We start from the raw sequence: 22,801 nt of genomic DNA, 5'->3' as shown, positions 1-22,801 counted from the left end.
CCTACAGTGCAGAAGGAGGCCATTCAGCCCATTGATTCTGCACCAGCCACAATCCCACCCAGGCCCAATTCCCATATCCCTACACAATTACCCTGCTAATCCCCTGACACCAGGGTCAATTCAGCACGGCCATTCAACCTAACCCACACATCTTTGGGAGGAAACCAGAGCACCCAAAGGAAATCCACACAGACACCGGGAGAATGTGCAAACTTTACGCAGTCACCCGAGTGTGGAATTGAACCCAGATCCCTGGCACTGTGAGGCAGCAGTGCTGCCCGTTTGTTTGGTGTAAAACAAGTGTATAAGTGACCAATGCAACTCAAAAGATTTCTCTAGGATCTAAAAACAGCATGAACTGAGATCTGTTTTCAGACAAGTGTGTCAATTGCACAGTCCAGTTGCAGTGGCAGCAGGACTGCTGCTTCTCAAGCAGCACATCGCTAGTGCGCTCATCTGAGACATGAGCTCAAGTCAGTTACTTAATTAGAAAATGTTCCCTATGCACATTGGCACAGGTGTTAAGGAGCCCAGAATGACACCAGCAGCACTTCTGAGCTTTGAGCTGCCAGGATAATTTAACTGGATGCATTCAATTAAAAGTAAGTGTCTGAATAAAGCTGCGTGTAATTTCCAAGCCTCAGAATGGCAGTGTGAAGCATTAGTCCAAAACCAAAGTAGATCCAAACCTGAAGCGCAAGATAAGATCTGTGGTTAAGTGCCAGAGTAGCAGAGTTTCCAAAACCCTGAAGGCTGTCAAAATGGATGTACTGTAGCAGTGGTGAGTGTAAAGATGATTGCATTTTAATTATAAAAAGCTAAGTATCAAGTCTTCATTTAGCTTTACTTATATGTGTCAGTCAGCAAACAGAATGTTTGAGATATGAAGGAGTTAAGCATCCAAGCTCCCATTAGTGATTTCACCACACAAAAGGTGGACTCTTTCCATTCTGACCTTTAAAATTTTTCACATTAGTTAATTAGTATAATTTTACCCAACTTAGTTTTGAGCCACTGAAGTTACCTTCACTTTTATAACTCACTTGCAGGTTGTAGTGGAGGAAAGGATACCTCAGAAGTTGTGACCCAGTGACCAATTCACAATCCAGAAGGTCTTTGGCCACCATGCAAATTGTCATCCACAAGTGCCAACCATGATTTATATAGGGATCACAAGTAAATATATAAATAAATATTTATATACTTTTACTGTTAAAAGTGTTTCATACTCAATTAGGCAATTTCCTCTGATATGTTAGGAATATGTCATGATTTAGCAAAATGGCTACAATTTAATTCTATTTTTGCTTCCTGTTTCTCACCTGGTAAATTATGAATCTGCTGCTGTTATGAAGTTTGACACAAGTTCATTTTTGTGTAACTAAGCAACCAGTAATTGCCGCCTGTTTTAATTTGGTTAAATGGTGCATAACAGGTGCATGAAAAGTGAAGGTGTCATTTTCAAATATGAAGATCAAAGGGCGGATAGTTTAAGCAAAACCCGGCAGTATATGTCAGCTCCAGTCTTAGCTACGTAGTGACTTTTCGAACACAAAACAGATGGAAGTGGTTCATGTCATGGTTATTTTCAATTTGGCAGCTCAACAATTGATATTTATACAAAGCCGTTAACTTAATGAAAGATCCCAAGGCGCTCTACAAGAACATTATAAAACAGACTATGATGCTGAGCCACACATAGAGATATTAGGTCAGCTGACCAAAAGTATAGGTTTTAAGAAGTGCCTTTAAGGAGAAAAGCAAGGTAGGGAAATTGAGAAGTATATGGAGGGAATTCAAGAGCACCGGGTCCATGTTAAAGAAAGCATTATAACTAGTTGCGCAGCGATTAAATTTGGGAAGGGACAAGAGACCAGAATCACAGGAGTGCAAATATCTCAGATGGGTTGTGGGGCTGGGGCAGTATCACTAACTTAGATATTAATGATAATATGGATTAAAATTTTGTATGTAACCTCAAGGCTCCATTCGAGGCACTTATATGGCCCACAAAGACAAAAGCTTGGACATTCCTAATTTATATTTTTGCTGAGCTTGTACATACATTGTTGAATAGTCCAGATTTTCCCCAATTTCCCTTTCCTGGCCTGTAGACACCAACTCTTACAGAATTATATTTTCTAAAGGAAGCATCAGCCTTTTAGAGCTACACTCTATAAGAAATTATTTCTTGAATGAACAGATATTTTCTGCATGATATAGAAACATTATGGGATTTTCTATCCAGCTTTAGTTCAGGCTACTATGTTGACATTCCTAAGATGCTGGTCTCTGCTCTCTGACACTGTTCTCTGTAGCCGGGATCAAGAATCTTACAGGTTATGTTGCCTGCCCAATACCAGGGTTGAGGATTGAGCTGGAGAGGGAGATGGGAGGCGTTTATCCCAAAAGTGCTGAATTGGCAGGAAAACTGTTCTAGATCGTGACAGTTCTGAGAATTCAGCTTCTCGCCTGAATCTCCGCACTGTGTGCAATGCAGAGGGCCCAATCGTGAATCTCATAAAACGCTCGGCGAGGCGGGATAGAGCAGGAAGCCATGTATGCGCACATTGCTGGGAGATCACAGAAAAGACCTCCCAGCATCCAAATCACTGCCATCAAAACCCCTGACACATCGCTGGCCTCATTGCTGGCCCCCATAACCCCCCTCCCTACACACATCGCTGGCTCCCACAATCCCCCCACAGAGACATCACTGGCCTCACTGCTGCTTCCCACCACCCACCCCATCTCCCCCACACACAGACATGGCTGCCTGCTCACCTCATGCCTCCATGGATCTGGATAATGCAGGTACCCAATCCCTCCACCCCTTGAACGTATTGTCCTCACTGCTGCCCTACAGAGAACTAACGCTGTGCTGACATGCACAACCCCAGCTTGTGATCATTTCCTCTCTTGAATGGGAGCCCTGAGTATTGCCCCCCCCCCGCCGGACACAGAAGCCTATTGAATGGCAGCCAATCAGCACCCTGAGGGATGAATGACACTCAACTGAATGCAGTCTTCAAAATCTCTCACAAGTATTTGTTGCCAACGGGCCCTTGACTGGCCACACTCACTGCACCTGCACTCCCTTAATAAGCCACAGCTGTATATAAGCTGCAGGGATGGACACACAGCCAGTCATGCCACAAAGATGGCTGCACGGAAACCAGCTCCCAGATTTTCGGAGGCAGACCAGGAGCATCTTCTTGATGCCGTGGTGGAGAGGCGTGATTGTCTATTCCCTGGCCAGGGCCCCAAACCAAGGGGTGCATCTGCCACGGCATTGTGGGAGGGGGGTGGCAGAAGGGGTGAATGCCAGGAGCCTGACACCACACTCTGGCAGGCAGTGTCATAAAAAAAAGTACGATCTTCAGCCAGCAGCAAGGGTCATTGAGCATCCCACTGGGATCCCCGCACACGCTTGGCACGGATCTCCAACCCTCCTTAGATACCTGAAGGCCATGCATAAATAACCCTTCTCCCAGGAACAGAATCTAACCCCTTCCCATCACCCCACAATGAGCACCATTCAGTGGTGACCACTTTCCCCGAAACTGTCAGCACAATGCGAGACACAGGCATGCATTGCGCACCATGCACTGCAATGTATTAATGCTTTCAATCCACCTTATGGAAAAGATAAGGTGGATAGGCACCACAGGAAAAGAACATCCACAATGCATGGAGTCGACACAGACTGGTGGGAGTGTGCCTGACCTGCAGCAGCTGACCAGCATGGGGGAGCGTGTCATGGAGCAGGCAGGGGTTGATGGGACATCCCGATTGGTCACTGACAGCCATGTCGGCATTCAGCACGCAAGTGAACAGAAGCACACCCTCAAACTTGGTCCTCCTCTCAGTAAGTGCAATGCTGCATGGAATGTTTTACCTCCCTCCCCCTAATGAGTGTGTTCTTTTCCCAGCTCTGGACCCAGAGGAACTTTGGGTGTTGCCGCTGCCCCCACTGCTCTGGAGCAAACTGCCCAAGACCCCCTGGATACACCTTGGAGGGAGGCATTGAGGAATCCTCTGAGGGCAGCACCACTAAAGTGTCACTGGTATGTACCACACAACTCACCAACACAGAGATGAGCACCACGGTGGGTACCTTTAGTGTTGAAGCTTCTGGGTCATAATCCAGTGAGCCCATCACAGCCGCTGATGCACATCGGGTGGAGGCGGGAACATCCGAGGGCTCGGGCACACAGAGGTTTGCCGGAGGCTGGGATTCAGCTTCCCCAAGCCAGTTGCTGGGCCTCTGGGTTAGTTCCTCCCAAGGCTGGTGAAGATGCACCAGGAAACCCGGGGAGTTGTTGAAGGGTTGTCAGCAATGATGCTGATTAGGGAAGTCAGACAGAGTGCTGTTGCAGGAGGTGGTGCCGATACTGCAAGAGTGGCAACTGCAGTGGAAAGTCTGGCTCAGGGGTCTGTCCTCATGGGCGACAGGGTCCAGGCCACCCTGGATTCACTACAGGCCACAGAGTGTGTTTCCAGCAACCACGAGGCACAGCGTTTGATGGCCATGGGTGTCAGGGACATGTGGGAGACACTGCTGGCCATAGCTTGGATTCTCACTGGTATTCTGAAGACACAGCAGGCCGTGGCTGTGAGTCTCGACAACTTAACCCAGGCTCAGAGGATGACTGTTGAGGGCCTCCAGAGCCTGGCTTGCTCACAGAATGCTTTAGTGGAGGGGCTCCGGAGCTTGGCTGAGTCTCAGAGGGTCAGGGCTGAAGGATCACACATCATGGGGCAGATGCATCTAGCCCTCCAGGACTGGCAGAGCCAAGTGATGCCAGAGCTTCTGGAGCTCAGTCCAGCTACCCTGGAATCCCATGGATTGTTCCCAGATCTCTCGGCATCCCAAGGGAGGAGGAAGGGCCTGAGCCCATGCCGGGGTTTTCCACCCAGGAGATCCCAGACGTCCAAAGACCTACTAATTCCCCCCTTCCTCACACGAGGGCATCTCAGGTCAGCGTGATGAACAGGGTGGCACCGAAACAGTACCATCCGCAGATCAGCTGGGGCCCTTCAGATCCCAGCCACCCAGGGGATATGCGCCAAGGACATCACAGGCAATGGGGCGTGCATCACAGCTGGACATCTCCACATCCAATGTGCATCCTGGGGTAGCACCAAGAAGGAGCAATAGACAACACAAAGTTAGAAAGTTATAGTTCACTAGAGGGCAATGGGTGAAGATCAGCATTAGTCAGGGTTTGGTAATCATTTATGTTAAGAGCACAATAAATCATTAATTGCACATCACGCAGTGATTAATGTGTCTCTGATTCTCTTTCCCCCACCCCCGCCCCCTCCCTCCTACCCACAGATGTCATTCGTCGGTGGGCCAAAACTTGAAGGCAGCAGGAGGAAGGCCACCAGGCATCTCCAGGGCCTGCCTGCAATGTTCCCCACGCTCCACTAGCAGCAACATCCTCTCGCCAGTTCAAGGCTGCCATGCCAGGTTGCGACTTTTAAATACCTATTCTGATTCACGCCAAAATTACATCACGCCAAAGAGGTGGGAGATACAGAGGTGGGCGGAGATTGTCTTGTGGATTCTGATAATGGCATGTAAAGGTATGTAAACTTGTGTTAATTAGCAGCCCGCCCGATTTTCAGCAGGTTCCCGGCGGTGCCATTTTTCTCCTACTGGGCGATGCGCGCAGGTAGAAAAAACTGTCAGGGAACCCACAAAATGGCCGACACATGCATCTCCCGCCAGACCCGCCAGAAGAGGGGTGGGTACAGATGGGAAAATCGTGACTATGCAGTGGGAGGGGTGGACCCTGTGACTGTGGTCCACGTTGGTAGAACAAGGAAGCAGGTTCTGTGTTAGTATTTTGAGGAGTTAGGCACTAAATAAAAGAACAGAGCCTCCAAGGCTAATATCTCCAGATTATTACCTGAGCCACATGCAAATTAGCAAACATGCATGACATTCGAGACATGAATACGTGGTTCCAAGACTGGTGTGGGAGAATGGGGTTTCTGTTCATGGGACATTGGCATCAGTACTGGGGAAAGTGGAGGCTGTACTGCTGGGAAGGCTTATATCTGAACTGTGCTGGGACCAGTATTCTTGTGGACTGCATAACTAGGGAAGTAGCAATGGCTTTCAACTAAATAGTGGGGGTGAGTGTTCAGTTGCATGAAAAATTACAAAATCAAAGTTAAGCAAGGCAGGTTAGTGATGAGTCTGATTGTCAACGGAATGCAAAAAATCGGGATGGATCATATGAAGGTCATATTGCGCCAAGAACCTGTACAAGATTGATTGAAAAAAACTGCAAATCCCATGGATGTTACGCTTGCAATCAGCAACTGATCAGCGTACCATTTTTAAAGGTCACTCTAATACAAAAAAATTAAAATAGAATAATGTGCTCCATGCAACACCTACCCCCTGGCAATGCCTCCTGGTACTACCCTCTGTTTCCTGTTAGCCAGCTAATCCTTTATATGTGCCAATATGTTATCCTGTACATCTGGCACCTCACTGAATGCCTTCTGGAAATCTACATGTAGCACACTCACCAGTTCCCCTTTATTCTATTCAAACTTCTGGCTTACCACCCGTCTCTGCACAGTTATATCCTGTTTCTTTAGATCTGGATGCAATTCCTGCGTTGGGTAAATGTCTGTGGAGTTTGCACATTCTCCCCATGTCTGAGTGGGTTTCCTTCAGGAGCTCTGGTTACTTCCCACAGTCCAAAGATGTGCAGATTAGGTTGATTGACCATGCTAAAATTGCCCAAGATGTGTAGATGAGGAAGCATAAGAGGGGCAAATATGTGGGCTTACAGGGATACGGATCAGGTAGGATGTTCCATTGGAAAGTCCATGCAGGCTTGATTGGCCGAATGGCCTTCTTCTACACTGTAGGGTTTCTATGATTCTGTCTCCTCTCGGGTACCAATCCAGCAAACCTTTGCTGTATCACTTCCAAGGCAGATATATCTTTCCTTAGATGTGGAGACTAAAACTGTGCATAGCTTTCTAGCACTGGTCTTACTAAAACTCTGTATAGCTTTTTCATTCTTGCATCAGAGCAAAATACTGCAGATGATGGACAACTGAAACAAAAACAGAAACTGCCAGAAAAACTCAACAGGTTTGTCAGCATCTGTGGAGGAAGAAACAGAGTCTCGTATGACTCTTCTTCAGAACCCAGAGAATATCTTCTGAAGAAGAGTCATATTGGACAGCTGTCCTCTCAAACAGCTACAGTAAAACTGGCTGGAGACACACAGCAGCTCATGCAGCCACTGTAGAGTGAATCTTTCAGCTCAATGATCCTTCAACAGATTCAGTGAAGTTAGAAGTGTAGTAAGTTTTAGCAAATGAAAGCAGGGACAGAGGAAAACTAAAAAAAAAGCAGGAAGGGCTATGTTAGGATGAAAATCAGCAGAGATTAAATGAATCAAGCATTTGTGGTGCGTAATCAAAGGCAGTGGTAAACATAGGATCACAGAATGGTCACAGCTCAGAATGAAATCATTGGGACTATTGTGTGTGTTCTTTCCAGCCTTAAGAATGAGTTAGATAAATTATTGACTGATAAGGGAGTCCAATGTATAGTGGGTAGAAAGGAAAGTGGAGTTGAGGCTATAATTGAATCAGTGATGATTTATCAAATTGCAGAGCTGGCTCAAAGGGCCGAATGGCCCATTCCTGCTCCAAATTTGTATGTTTATAGATTTAAAGAGCTCCATTAGATCAAACTTTTACTCCAAGAAGCTGGAGGCAGGATTTTCTTGGGCCAGTCAACCCCAGAGGTAGATCGAAAGTGGCCATGGAAAAGGCACGTATTGAGGCAAGCTGGTTAAAAGGCCCACCTCAATTTTGTGATACTTTGTCCCAGTTGTTTTAGAAGTTGTTGGGCCCTCTAGCTCTCACCCCTCTCACCTCCTATCATCCATCCACCCACCTCCCCATACCCTCCATGCCAATTTGCCCCAGCCCAGGTCCCCATGCCCCCTCAGACCTCCATGAGAACTCAACTTCCATGCCCTCTCATACAACTCGCCAACTCATTCCCTTACTACTCATCGTATCTCTTCACTGCCTCCAAGCCACTTCCAACCCACTCACACAGTAACAACAATGGGAAGACCACAGGTCCCATGTGGAAGTGAAAGATCTTTTAATAATCAAATCCAGTTTTCACTCATACACACTTAAAAGTGAAAAATCTTCCATTCATAAAACCAAGTTAAAGCTGTTAAACCTCTTCAAGTGGTTAATCTCTTATAAAAACAAACTTCTATTCTGACTCCACATCAGAGACACTTGTCCTTTAGACTGTCATTCCAAATCTGATCACAGAATATTGTGCTGAGGTAATTGTAGCTTTTGAAATTCTGCCAAGCATAATAGCCTTGGGAAATGTCCACAAAGACTTCTATTAAAACAACATGAAGAGTTAATAACTTCAGTTTTCAAATTACACCAGATTACATGTCAATCAAAGCAGTCCTGCAGAACATTATTTTAAAAACATCCAGCAGAGCATCTTTTTCATGTTTAACAAGAAGGGGATTTTAAAAAATAAGTTCAGATCATGACACTTAAACAACACTTATCTGCTCTTCAATAGCATTAATCACAACTCTCACACCGCTGTTAAGACCCTCATACTAGCCAAAGTACGGTTAGTTTGAGTTTCCTGCTAGTGTGAATGGCACGCCATCCCCTTCTGTCAAAGTTTGGATCTGTGGGAAATGGAACGGAACCTCCGCATTCATGTCCCCCTGGCCATTTTTAGAGGTGTGAGGAGTCTTCTCTGTGAAAACCTGGTCCTGACTCTGCATCTGCACGTTTGTAGCAAGTGCACCCCCTAGTGTTGCAGCACAAATAAACACACTTGTTCTGATGCTGAAAGCTAGCAAATGGACATACCTTCGGAATCACAACTGTCATTCTGCTCCTCAGTAAATTTCACCCTTGTCCAACTTCTTCTACTGAGTTAAATTAGAAGGTAAAATGTATTGCACATATGTTGTGAGTATTTCAACAGTAGAAATTACCCAAATTAAAAAATATAGCCAATGCAACCAGCAAAAGCTGCCTGAGTAAGTTATGCGAATGGTGCTTAATTGTGCTAGGAATATATAATCACAACTAACACAGTGCTAATTCAGGAAGAGTATTTTATTTTGCTGTGTACTATAAGATTACATACAACTTTGACATATTTATTGCTTTACTAACATTACATGTTAGAATCCTAAACATAGAACATGTGTTAATAATGAACAGCTCATTTCATAAATACTGTTGGAACTGCAGGTAATGTACTGACAGTAAAAGAATTGCACATTTTCAAATCATTTTGTTATAGCCAATAAATATCTTTTGGATTCTGAGTTTGGCAATTGAAAGGAAGTTAGTCAATGGAACTGCATTTTTGCCAAAAATCAGGGGAAATAATGACCTATCTTGTGCTTCTGCTTCTCCTAGAAAGAAAATCATCAGACACAAAGAAAAAGACTATCTGATTATTCCGTTTTTATAGTTATGCTTTTCTTCTAATTGTATATCTGCAATTTAATACTTTATATTTACTCCAGATTCCTCTGCTTACAGTTCTGAAGATTCAATAGCATTCTAACTCAGCTTTTCTTTTGATTCAGTACCTTGTCATCAAGTTACAGACTCAAATCAACAATTGCATGCTTAAAAATTTGAGTGCTGCCTTTAAAACTTGCAGCAAATAAAAAGTCCATTCGATCTGTGGACACAGGAGTAAATGACCGAGGAGTCTGCACATACATTTCCTCAAATTTTGCAAAAGCTTTCTTTTGATTATCCCAAATATAAATTTGAGAGAAAGTGTAGTCACTTCCTACAACTAAATAGTGGCGATCCTTGAATGAAAATGGCTGCAGTATCATTGATCCTCGTGAAGGAAGGTCTTGCACTTCGATAAACTGTGTGGTATTCCATTTCATTATTTTAGAATCTCCAATAAATCTTGTTAGGCAGATGAACAGGTCATTTTTAATTCTAAAACTTTTCACAGTGATCACATCCTCCATTTGTTTCATTATACTTTGTTGCACAAACTGCTTTGTTTTCCGATTCCATTCAAAGATGGCTGGATCTTGTGACCGACTTGTTAATATTAAACATGACTTCCCATCAATATTGACATACTCTGCGTCTATATCTCTGAACCATTCATGCAGAGTCTGATAGGAATAGAATCCTTTGCCACTCCATTTATATATTGTTGATAACCCAGCTTTTGAACTGTCCACTATAATAAAGAACCACTCGTTATCAATCTGAAATGCCTCAATATCATTTGGCTTTGAAATTTTTGAAACTTTGATCTCCTGAAATTTCACAAATTTGGTCCAGCTGTCATCGTATTTGTAAATGGAAGAATCACCAAAGAGCTGTGCAACTATAACAAAGATTTGCTCTCCAATTGTTACTGCTTTACATCCAATTATCGACTGACCTGTAAAAGTATAACAATGCTGTTATTCCACATTATATTCATGTGGTAAAGCCTTACACTCACAAATCTAAACACGTGCACGACTGTGCAAGTCATGCATAGATGAACACTTCTAATGAAAAGGACATTTTTAAATAAAGAGGCTGTAAGATCATACAAGAGAGGAAAAGAAAGGGAAAGGAGACTGCTCATTACAATAATAAATTGCATTTATGTATGCTTTCAATGTAGTAAAACATCCCAAGTCCCTTCCAGGAACAAATTTGACACCAAGTCATTTAAAGGGGGAAATTCTGTAGCAGGCAGGGGATTGCCGGGGGTGGGGGGATGGGGTGGGGGGAGGTTGGGGGGGTGTTGGTGCGTGGTGGGCGGTGGGGCCCAAGGTGTTGGGGCAGACCATGCAACTGTCTGTTGACCTCAGGCATGATTTTCCAATTTTGGGATGAGCTCAGCCAGAAGATTCTACCCCGAATCAATAGGACATGTAAACATACGTTCAAAGGGGTAAAATTTAAAGATCAATTTAAAGGAGAAGTAGAGAGACAAAGTGGTTTAGGGAGGGAGTTCCAGAGATTGGTAATTAGAGACCAGTTGAAAGCACAACCACCGGGGCGGGGGGAGAACGAAAATTGGGAATGCTCAAACCCAAATTGGAGGAACATGGTGATCTTTGAGGGTTGCTGAGCTGAAAGAGGAGGAGGTGACAGGGATAGGAAGGGATGGGAATATGTTTACAGCTCAGAGAGTAACAATGAGGTTCATCATATTTAACTTCAATTTTTTAAAGTTAGCTGGATGTTGAAGCAAATAATCTCTAATTACATTACCTGATCAGCTCCTATTGACAATGTGATTACTCTGTGACTCTCAGAGAGTCACATATTCACTCTCAGAGGTACAGAACAGTATGTAATGCAATAATCTCCAAAAGATGAGAAATGTACTAAGAATGGGTGCAAAATGTAAATAAAGCAGCGGAAAGTGAATGTTTGTTGAAATCAATGAGTCTACGTTACTCTATAATTATTTGCCACTAATATATACTTCAAAGACTGGAAGTAGAAAGGTTAAAATTAGTTGGAATTGCTCAGAGTGGAAGTTGTCACAATTTTTAGGAGTCATTGTACTTGTGTTACCAGCTGTTTACATCAGAGGTTAAAGCTTCCAACCTGAAATATCTTCCTGTCACTAATGGTAATAAAGTAAGTTGTTCTACTAATCACAAGCCTTCAGCATTCTTCCCCGCTGATACTACACTTAGCAAAGTCCTTTCATTAGAAACACTGAAATCTCCCTCACCGTGTCAGAGAAATCATTGATTTTCCCTTGTATATTTTCTTGCACATTTAGAGATTTGGAAAGCCCTTCTTTAATAATTAATAGAAGCATTGATTTCTTGTTTGTTTGATGTGACTCCTTTAAGCCTTTATTTAGAAGGCACGATGGCTCTGATATTAACTCTGAGTTGGGAAGAGCGGCCAGTTTAGCAGTCAGGAAACCCGGGAGAACGAGTTTTCCTCAGACCTTGTGGAATTTAGCAGTAGGACTTGATTACCACCTTTGGAATAAATATTCAACAGTCCTAGCAATGTCTACAGAGAAAGAATTCAAGTCAATCAGGCCTGTACCTTTCAGTGGTATTTCCAGCATAGTCTAACATTCCCTCACATTTCCAACACCTTTTGCTTCTATATTACTTTGGAATCTGTTTCCCCATTGCAGCCAACCAGGTGCAATCCTGTCCCCAGTTGACTTTCATGTAAATAGATTTTCTAAGGATAGATAGAGATCAGGACTTGAGACACTGGCTGTCTTTTTTCCCTTTCTGGGGCAACTAGCATCAGTTGTGTGGTTTTCATTGATGTCTCAGCTAAGGTCAATAACTTAGCACACAAAAGGGATCAACTCTGAGCCTACCTATTAAAACTAAAAAGTATTCATTGCACATGAAGTGTTTTGGTATAGTTCCAAGAGATGTGTCACAAGGCAATATATAAATGCACCTTCGTTCCTTTCTTACTTCCTGTTTGTATGGTTGAATGCCAGATAACGTCATGCGGTGCATGTAGGGTGTGACCAAAATAACAGGGATTTATCTTTTTTAAACAATGAGAATACTGCACAAATATATTTAGTAACAATTAGTTAGATTCATACATACCTGTTATATTGTCGTAATTTCGAAAATTCTTCTCAATATAGTTCCATTCCATCACTCTGCAGTTTCCCAGATTAGGTTGGGCAATTGCTACATATACATCATTCTTATAAGAGAATGTGTTCACAGATACCGATTCATATGGTAAAATCTGGTGCAGCACAAATTCTGTAAATAAAACAGTATTGTTTAACTGATCATTAATGTGTACATATCGCCTTAATTAACTTAACATATCTTCTGAATGATCTATAGTGAGCATATTATTCACCATTTCAAAGTTAAGTTCACTCTTCTTACGAATCCTGTGGCAAGGTCATAAAAGAAAAACATAGAAACTAAAAGCAGGAGTAGGCCATTTGGCCCATCGAGCCTGCTCTGCCATTAATTTTGATCATGGCTGATCACCGAATTCAATATCTTATCCCCTTCCCCACATATTCCTTGATCCCTTTCGTCCCTAGAACTATATCTAATTTCTTCTTGAAATCAGACGATGTTTTAGCCTCAATTACATTTTGTGGTAGTGAATTCCACACATTCATCATCTTTTGGGTGAAGAAATTTCTCCTCATCTCAGTTCCAAAAAGTTTACCCCTTATCCTCAAACTATGACCCCTAGTTCTGGACTTCCTCACTATTGGAAACATTCTTCCTGAAACTACCTTGTCTAACCCTGTTAAAATTCTATAAGTTTCTATGCAATCCCCTCTCACTCTTCTAAACTCCAGTGAATATAACATGCGCACTTACTTTCAGCAACTGATGCACAAGGACACCAAGGTCTCCCTGAGTATCCACCTCTCTCGATTTACATCCATTCAAGTAATACTCTGTCTTCCTATTATTGCTACCAAAGTGAATAACTTCATATTTATCCACATTATTTATACTGCATCTGCCATGCATATGCGCACACACTCAGCCTGTCCAAATCACACTGAAACATTTCTGCATCCTCCTCACAGTTCACCTTCCCACCCAACTTTGTATCATCTGCAAATTTGGAGATAATACATTTTGTTCCCACTTCCAAATAGGAAGTTTTGCTTAATGGAAGATCAACTTGTTTAGAAACTGTAGTTATCTCATGTTGGTTGTCTGATTTCAGGTTGCCACCTTTTTGCCTGTCACCTCCTCAGTTATGGCCCAGCAATGTTATTGCCATCATTCTTTGTTATATAAAGAACAAGATTTCCACTTGTATTTTCCCCTTCAGTATTGCGAGTAACAAAGTTTGTTACGTACTCAAATATGAGAATCAAATAATAAGAAAGAATTAAATTAATTTTACAACCTTTGGCTAACTATTCATAATGTAAATAAATTTTACGGGTGGCATGGAGGCACAGTGGTTAGCACTGCTGCCTCACAGCACCAGGAACCCAGGTCCAATTCTGGTCTTGGGTGACTGATGGTGCAGCGTTTATATGTTCTGAGTGGGTTTCCTCTGGCTGTTTTGGTTTCCTCCCACAGTCCAAAGGTGTACCAGTTAAGTGGATTGACCATGATCATTGTGTGGGCTTAGAGGGATGGAGTGGGCCTTGGTAGAGTGCTCTTTCAGAGGATTGGTGCAGACCTGATGGGCCAAATGGTCTCTTTCTGCTCTGGAGGAGTTTTATGAAAAAGAATAAATAAAACGAGAGGACCTTACAATTTAATTCAGAGGTAGAACTGTAAAATTCAATCACTTTTATCTTAAAGATTTGATCAGGACGCTAACTGTTTCTGACATTACAAGCTTTGTTCAGTCAGATAAAAGGAAAAGCAGGCAATAATAAGATGTGGACTTTTATCTCATGCAGAATTAAAATTATGCCTTTAGAATTAAGGTCAAACTTTTCTTAACAATCTTTTTAAATTTGTTTTTGGTAACATAACTTCAAGCATTGATTGTTGAGAACTACATGAAAGAGAATGATCAGAGTACACAAATCGACATTAACAACCACAAAGCACAACAGAAATATTTGTGGAGTGATGATTATGTTTACGGGCATCCAAAGAAATTTGATTTACAATCTCAGTACTTTATGTCAATAGTGTCATTTATTTAATTTCATCATTTATTGGAGAACTGATTGGATCATTGGATCCATGATTGGATCATGGGTGCTATTCTGATTGGCGGTTGTTGACTAGTGGAGTGCCGCAGGGATCGGTGCTGGGGCCTCAGCTATTTACCATTTATATAGATGATCTGGAGGAGGGGGCTGAGTGTAGGGTGACGAAATTTGCTGATGATACAAAGATGAGTGGAAAAGCAAATTGTGCGGAGGGTGTGGAAAGTCTGCAGGGGGATCTGGATAGGCTGAGCGAGTGGGCGAGGACCTGGCAGATGGAGTACAATGTTAGCAAGTGTGAGGTTATCCACTTTGGCAGAAATAATAGTAGGAGGGATTACTATTTAAAGGGCGAAAAGCTGCAGCATGCTACGGTGCAGAGGGACCTGGGGGTCCTTGTGCATGAGTCACTAAAACCCAGTCTGCAGGTGCAGCAGGCGATCAAGAAGGCAAATGGAATGTTGGCCTTCATAGCGAGGGGGATAGAATATAAAAGCAGGGAGATCTTGCTGCAACTGTACAGGGCACTGGTGAGGCCACAGCTGGAGTACTGTGTGCAGTTTTGGTCGCCGCACTTGCGCAAGGATATTTTGGCCTTGGAGGGAGTGCAGAGGAGGTTCACTAGGCTGATACCGGAGATGAGGGGGTTGGACTATGAAGAGACACTAACTAGACTGTGTCTGTACTCGTTGGAGTTTAGAAGGATGAGGAGGGATCTTATAGAGACGTATAAGATAATGAAAGGGATGGATAGGGTAGAGGTAGAGAGATTCTTCCCGCTCAGAAAGGACAGCAGGACTAAAGGGCACAGCCTCAAGATAAGGGGGGGTCAGTTTAGAACGGAGTTGACGAGGAACTTCTTCACTCAAATGGTGGAGAATCTCTGGAATTCTCTGCCCGTTGAAGTGGTGGAGGCTACCTCACTAAATATATTTAAGTCACAGGTAGATAGGTTTTTGACAGACAAGGGAATTAAGGGTTATGGGGAGAAAGTGGGTAAGTGGAACTGATCCACTTCAGATCAACCATGATCTTATTGAATGGCGGGGCAGGCTCGAAGGGCTAGATGGCCTACTCCTGCTCCTATTTCTTATGTTCTTATGTTCATTGCAAAATTAGAATACATTGTCTAGCAGTACACATTATATTATGCAATGTTTTATAGTGCACACATCTTTTATCTTACAATTTTCAAAAAATGCAAGAGTTTTATTTTCACATAATTCTAATAGTTAAGATATAACTTTATAAGACCCTTGTCAGGCCTCATTTGGAGTACTGTACGCAGTTCTGGTCGCCTCACTATAGGAAAGACGTAGAAGCTATTGAAAGGGTACAGAGGAGATTTACAAGGATGTTGCCTGGACTGGGAGGCATGCCTTATGAAGTTAGGTTGAGGGAGCTGGGTCTCTTTTCCCTGGAGAGACGAAGGTTGAGAGGCGACCCGATAGAAGTTTATAAAATGTTGAGAGGAATAGATAGGGTGGATTCTCGGAGGCTATTTCCCCGGGTTGAAATGGTCGCTACGAGAGGACACAGATTTAAGGTGCGGGGAGGAAAGTACAGAAGTGATGTTAGGGGTAAGTTTTTCACTCAGAGGGTGGTGAGTGAATGGAATCGGCTGCCGTCAGTGGTGGTGGAGGCGAACTCGCTGGGGTCTTTTAAAAGACTTCTGGATGAGTATATGGGGTTTAATGGGATTGGGGGTTATAGATAGGTCTATAGATTGGTAGGTGTTGATGTGATCGGCGCAACTTGTGGGCCGAAGGGCCTGTTTGTGCTGTAGTGTTCTATGCTCTATGTTCTATGTTCTATATGTTAAATAAGATTAATATTGAGGATAAAAATAAAGTAAGGAATATAATAGTCTGAGGTCTGTCCTTAGTCCCTTTCTCTTCATTATTATTCCCTTTGATCATATCAGCTTGGAAGCATAGGTTCAGGTTCCTTATATATTTCCTATATTCACAGATCAACTACTCCTATCATTGCAATACAGTCCATTCATCCCCCACCTTTCACTATTGCTGCTTAGATTCTATGCCAAGTCAATATTACCTCATGGCTTGTTTGCTTGCTTGTTTCCCCAGTCCAAAAATCGTGGCCCATTCAGAATTACACTGGCCACACAAAGACACGTGTTCTTCACCTTGGTCCTTGCTAGGCTCCACTGGTTCATTAGCCAGAAAGAACAGGCATTCACATTCGTTGTACTGGCTGGATTCCAAGAATAATTGGATACTATTTAATGCACCATTAGAAAGCAACTCTCAACTCAAGATATCTGTGAGATCCCCACCAATGAAGCACAAGAATGTAACAATAAGAACCATATGATCAGTAGGTCAAGCTATTGAGTTGTTGAAGACGCTCTTCAGGTTGGCTACATAGGCCAAGCGTCCTTCAGTACTCAGAGGCAAAGATTCCCAGAATAATAGTAGTCTGTTGCATCTGCAACATTGCATAACTGAGAGAATCAGAAATCCTTACAGTGCAGAAGAAGGCCGTTTGGCCCATCAAGTCTGCACCAACAACAATCACACCCCTGGCGCTATCCCCACAATCCCACACATTTACCCCACTAATCCCTCTAACCTATACATCAGCAGGACACTAAGAGGCAATTTAACATGGCCAATCAACCTAACCCACACATATTTGGAGTGTGGGAGGAAACCCATGCAGACATGGGGTGAATGTGCAAATTCCACACAGACAGTGATCCAAGCCGAGAATTGAACCCAGCTGTGTGGATATTTGTGAGGCAGCAATGCTAACCACTGTGCCACCATGCTACCCCATGGAGGGTAGTTGAAGGGCAGTAGTTGAAGAAGGACTCACTTGACAGCTACACTTAAAGTTGCATGGAGTAAGCCAGTTTTGCCATGGGAGCATTCCCACAATTCCCTGTGCCACAAATCCACTAGATATCAAGTGGAACTCTTCCATCCTTTCTGCTTTGTGGAGAGAGTACGTGACATGTCTGTCAATAACTAGTTAAGTTGCTGGTGAACCTCCAGAATTCTCCTTCTCAACAATGTACAAGAACCAGTCTCCTATGTCGAGTTAAACTTGGAGAGAAATGCAGCCCTGTGCAGAACCGCCACAGCTAGCCTGCCATCAGTGTCTGCTCTTGTTTGCTTATGAAGTAAGAGTCACTCGATGAAAACTCAAGTCACTATCTAAGTGGATCCACTTAAGTGCAAATATCTGTGGGCACACATTACATTATTTATGACAATGTATCCTCAGAAAGAATGAGTCTGTCTGAAGAATTGTCTTCTTTGATGTCCAACAACACTCATTATCTGCATATAGTCCAGCATACAGGAGGAAGCCCTGGAGGTGAATGATGAATCTTGGTTCTCTCAGCTGGAGATGGAGATGGAGAGACAAGAAATTCACAAATAGCTAGTGACAGAATTACAAATATCTGGCACACATCTTTCATCAATGATTGAACTATGAAAAGACTGGGTATGATGACTGTCACATGATTAAATCATCTTCCTGTATTTTGTCTTATTTGGTCACATGTAGGCTAGGCCTGGAATATCAAAGAAAAGAATATCTGCTGATGGAGCGAAAGTCAATGCTGAAGCAGCTGAAAATGGGTTAGATAATAACCTAAGAAACTTACATAGAAATGTCCTGGAACTGAATTGAGATGATTGGCCTGTGTCAACTACAACCATCTTCCTTTGGGATAAGTAGGTCTCCAATCATTGAAGACATTTCACCTGATTCCCACTGGCTTTAATTTTGCTTGGCCTTCTTGGTGCTGCACTCAGTCACAAGCTGCTTTGATGTCAAAGGCAGTCATTCTTACCTCCCTCTTGATTTCAGCTTTTTTGTCTGTAATGAGATCAGGAGCGGTTTGGCTTTGGTGGAACCCAAATTGATCATCGGTGAGACAGTTTTGCTGAGTAAAGTTGTTTAATAGCTGTCGATGACACTTTCAACCAACCTGCTCAGAGATTGAGAGGATGCTGATGAGGTGATAATTGACTGGATAGGACTTTTCCTATATTTTTGGGCAGGACTTTCCAAAACAATTTGTCAAATGTTTACCGCATGGAAAAAGGGCCTTCGGACTAAATTATCCATGCCGCCCTTTCTTTTTTAAAACCCCTAAGCTTATCCCAATTGTTCGCATTTGGCCCATATCCCTCTATACCCATCATATCCTTGTAACTATCTGAAAGCTTTTTAAAAGACAAAATTGTACCCACCTCTATTGCTACATCTGGAAGATTGTTCCAGACATTCACCGCCCTCTGTGTGAAAAAAATTACCCTTCTGGACACTTTTGTATCTCTCCCGCTCACCTTAAACCTATGCCCTCTAGTTTTAGACTCCTCTACCTTTGGGAAAAGATATTGACTATCTAACTGATCTATGCTCCTCATTATTTTATAGACATCTATAAGTTCACCTCTCAACCTGCTACACTCCAGAGAAAAAAGTACCATTCTTTTCTGCCTCTCCTTATAACTCAATCCATCAAGTCCCAGTAGCATCCTAGTAAATCTTTTCTGCACTCATTCTAATTTAATAATATCCTTTTTATAATAGGGTGACCAGAATTGCACACAGTATTCCAAGTGTGGCCTTACCAATGTCTTGTACAACTTCAACAAGACATTCCAACTCCTGTATTCAATGTTCTAACCAATGAAGCCAAGCATGGTGAATGTCTTCTTCATCACTCACTCCACCTGTGACTCCACTTTCAAGGAGCTATAAACATGTACCCCTAGATCTCTTTGTTCTGTAACTCTCCCCAGTGCCCTACCATTAACTGAGTAGGTCCTGCCCTCAATCTACCAAGTTCATTACCTTGCATTTGTCTAAATTAAAGATGCCAGAGTTTGAGTTGTACAGAAAGTCTGGCTAGTTCTGGAGTATAGAAGTATTGCTGGAATATTGTCAGGTCCAGCAACTTTGCCATATCCAGTGCCTTCAATTGTTTCTTAATATCATTTGGTGTGAATCAAATTGATTGAAGACTGGCATCTGTGATGCTTGGGATCTCTGGAGGAGGCTGAGGTGGATCATCCATTCAGCACTTTTAGCTGAGGTTTGTTGCTAATGCTTTCGCCTTATCTTTTACACCGATGTGCTGGGCTCTCCCATCATTGAGGATGTTGGGGATGTTTGTGGAGCCTGTTCCTTTGGTTAATTGGTTAATTGTCCACCATCATTTATGACTGGATGTGACATAACTGGAGAGCTTAGATCTGATCCATTTAACTTGGCATACAAGTGGTCAAGTGTTTGAGCTTCGTTAGGTTGACACCTCATTTTGTTATGCCTGTAGCTGTTCCTTCTCCTGCACTCCTCATTGAACCAAAGTCGATCCCTGCTTGGTGGTAGTAGCTTGAGGAATATGCCAGACCATGGTGCTGCAGACTATTGTTGAATACTGCAGCTGTTGATGGTCTACAGTGCTTCTTGGATGCTCAGTTTTGAGTTGCTAGATCTGTTAGAAATGTATCCCATTTAGCACTGTGACAGTGTCACACAACACAGTGGAAGAGTGTGAGGACAGGAGATTGTGGCACTCCTACCAATACTATCACAGACAGATGCATCTGCAACAGGTAGATTGGTGAGGATAAGGTCAAGTAGGTTTTTATCTTGTTGCTTCCCTTACCAATTTCTGAAGGCCCACTCTAGCAACCATGGCACAGTGGCTTAGGGAACATGAGGCCTCTGTGGAATGTGATCAGCATTCCACAAGCGTACTTCCTTTGGCAACTATACATAATGTAGATCTTTCAACCAGGGTGTCAAGTCAGAGAACATGGCAGCTTTCAAATGACTCACACACAATTACTTAGCAAGTCAATGCCTACAAGAAAAACAATTGTCAGTGGTTATAGCTAGACCATTTGAACAGGGAGCTACATGTGGACAGCACCATCTCTCCAAGCGCTAGCTCTTATTCATGAATTTTGCATCTTGATAGTGAGACCAAGATGCAATCGGATATCAGGGCACAGTGATCTATTACTCAACAGCGTGCACCCAAAGCTCAGGTTACGTTTACATTGTCCTCACAAAGAGTGGCTCAGCAGGATCCTAGTTTGATTACTTACAAACAGTCATGGCCATGCATTTGTCGGAAGCCTGCCAAATGACGATCCTGCTTTGGCTTGATGTACTGACCCAGTCAATATTGACGCAGCAGTCAATGACAACTTCTTTCCTTCATAAATCCTGCTGAGCACTCAGGAGATTTCCTGAAACATCACTTCCATAGTATTACAGTCTTCAACATTGTCCATCTCACAAAAGCCAATCCTTTCTATCTATCCAACGTCAATGAACACAGACATTCAATGAATTTCATACTGTGTACTGTGCTTTTATAGAAAGATTCCATGTTGTACCACCAGGCAGCTCTTTAGGAGCAAAGAAAAATCCTCACAGATAAATCAATGGCTTCATCAGGAGGAGCACACACCTCTGATATCACATATTCATTCTCCTCCGGCAGACAGTTTAGATGTCACCAAGTGGAACCGATTCCCATTTCTCAGTGTCAAACATAGAGAGAGTGAACTAAGAAAGGAATAATGTTCAGCCTTAAATGCAGAGACAAAAAGACACTACAGGGAGGCACAAAAATCTCTGGTGCTCGAGCTCAATGAAGAATTTTACCCAAAACTCACAGTCATAAAATAGTGCCCTTGGGGGGAAAGACTAGTCCTGACAAATACTTGTTAAATCCACAACAGAGTTCAGTATTACAGCATCAGGACAATCACCAACTTTGGTGACCAATTCTCATGAAGTCAAATTGTGTCTACCTGAGATATAACAGTCACATATGTATCATCCAGCCATTATTTCATATATACTTTACCTTTGTTCAGGTCCCAGATGTGGAAGTAAAATAAAGTCACTGTGATGAGATTGAGTGAGACTGAATGGAACTGAGAAACCAGATGGGAGATAATTGGAGAGTGCTTTTTCTGCCACTGAATGAATGCGGGACCTTGCATCCCATTGAACAGCTATTGAAGACCTGAGACTCGGAGAAGGCTAAATGCAAAATATAGTGAAGACAATACGTAATGAAAGAATACCCACGCTACATTAGGCATTCAAACTTTCTTAATTTGCTAACACTACCATTACATCTAGGTGCTGAGTTGGCTTTGATAGATGTTTTCCAATGGTCTGTGGCTTGGAGGGCCCTGGCCCGATGAGGATCCCCTGACTTGGGGAAGATGCCTGATCAACTGGAGTTGAAGCAGTCATAGACAGAGGGACTTTGGAGTGACAGGACACCCTTGGAGTTTCCTATGTTGATGTCCCCAAGGTGTCTGGCTGGCACTCCTCCTCTCTTTGGGTGCCATAGACTCCCTGATTCCTTGAGGATGGGGCACGTGGACCACGGTCAAAGTGTCCAAACCCTTCTTGCCTAGCCAATGCTGGAACTCACCCATAGCTAGAGCAATGATGTTAAGGTCTCAGCCATGTCTTTTATCTCAACCAATCGTTCTCCGTGTGGTCCCCAATTGATTCAGACAACCGTTATATTGTTGATATGCCTACAGAACTTAGCTTTCTCTTTTAGACACTAACTCACTTCAATTTCCAGTACTCATTGTTTTTCACCTGTCATTACTGAATCATGTATTATTTACTTCAGTTATGTTTACCACCCAGGCGACCTCAGGCTAATCGACCTTCAGGAAAGGCATTAGGTAAGCAGCTCTTTCCCAACATCTATTCACATGCAGATTCTGGCAGGAGTTACTAGATAGTGATCAGGAACGGGAACCTTGGTTCCCTTAAGCATACCCCCCTCCCCTGTTCTTTCACCTGTCGAGGAACATTGAGGCCAATTATAAAACTTGTACTGCCAACCAGCTCAGAACAAACATGTCAGAGTTCAAAGCTAAATGGTGTGTTTTAGCCATTGAACAATTTATTGATGGTCCAAAAGTTATGTTTAACTTGAGACAGGTTTCAGAATCAAGGAACATTCAACAAATCACATTCAGAAAATAATCATTATTCTTTTTTTCTCTATTACTCAGTTTATTTACATATATAGATTTGACTAGTTGGGATAATGAAGGTTTG

General features: G+C 42.9%; 1 protein-coding gene and 1 long non-coding RNA gene across 3 annotated transcripts in view; one reads left to right on the top strand and one right to left on the bottom strand.

Moving 5' to 3' along the window:
- The first annotated feature begins 3,978 nt into the window (after positions 1–3,978).
- On the top strand, positions 3,979–22,702 carry LOC145343252 (uncharacterized). Its single transcript, XR_013886694.1, has 3 exons — positions 3,979–4,067; positions 5,342–5,592; positions 21,583–22,702. It is a non-coding gene; the product is annotated as an uncharacterized LOC145343252 (long non-coding RNA).
- lgi2a (leucine-rich repeat LGI family, member 2a) overlaps positions 9,148–22,801 on the bottom strand; it is an 80,923-nt gene continuing 67,269 nt past the window's right edge. For both annotated transcript variants that reach the window (XM_080189332.1, XM_080189322.1), the window contains 2 exons: positions 12,642–12,806; positions 9,148–10,480 (listed from right to left, as the gene is read on the bottom strand). In XM_080189332.1, coding sequence (XP_080045458.1) covers positions 9,663–10,480; positions 12,642–12,806 — 983 coding nt within the window. In that variant the 3' untranslated portion in view covers positions 9,148–9,662. The remainder of the gene's footprint in view (positions 10,481–12,641; positions 12,807–22,801) is intronic.

Source organism: Carcharhinus amblyrhynchos, chromosome 1 (genome assembly GCF_965287045.1).
Source record: "Carcharhinus amblyrhynchos chromosome 1, sCarAmb.v2.hapA, whole genome shotgun sequence".
Lineage (NCBI taxonomy): Eukaryota > Metazoa > Chordata > Chondrichthyes > Carcharhiniformes > Carcharhinidae > Carcharhinus > Carcharhinus amblyrhynchos.
Note: the sequence above shows the minus strand (reverse complement) of the source record. Positions and strands in the feature narration are given on the sequence as shown.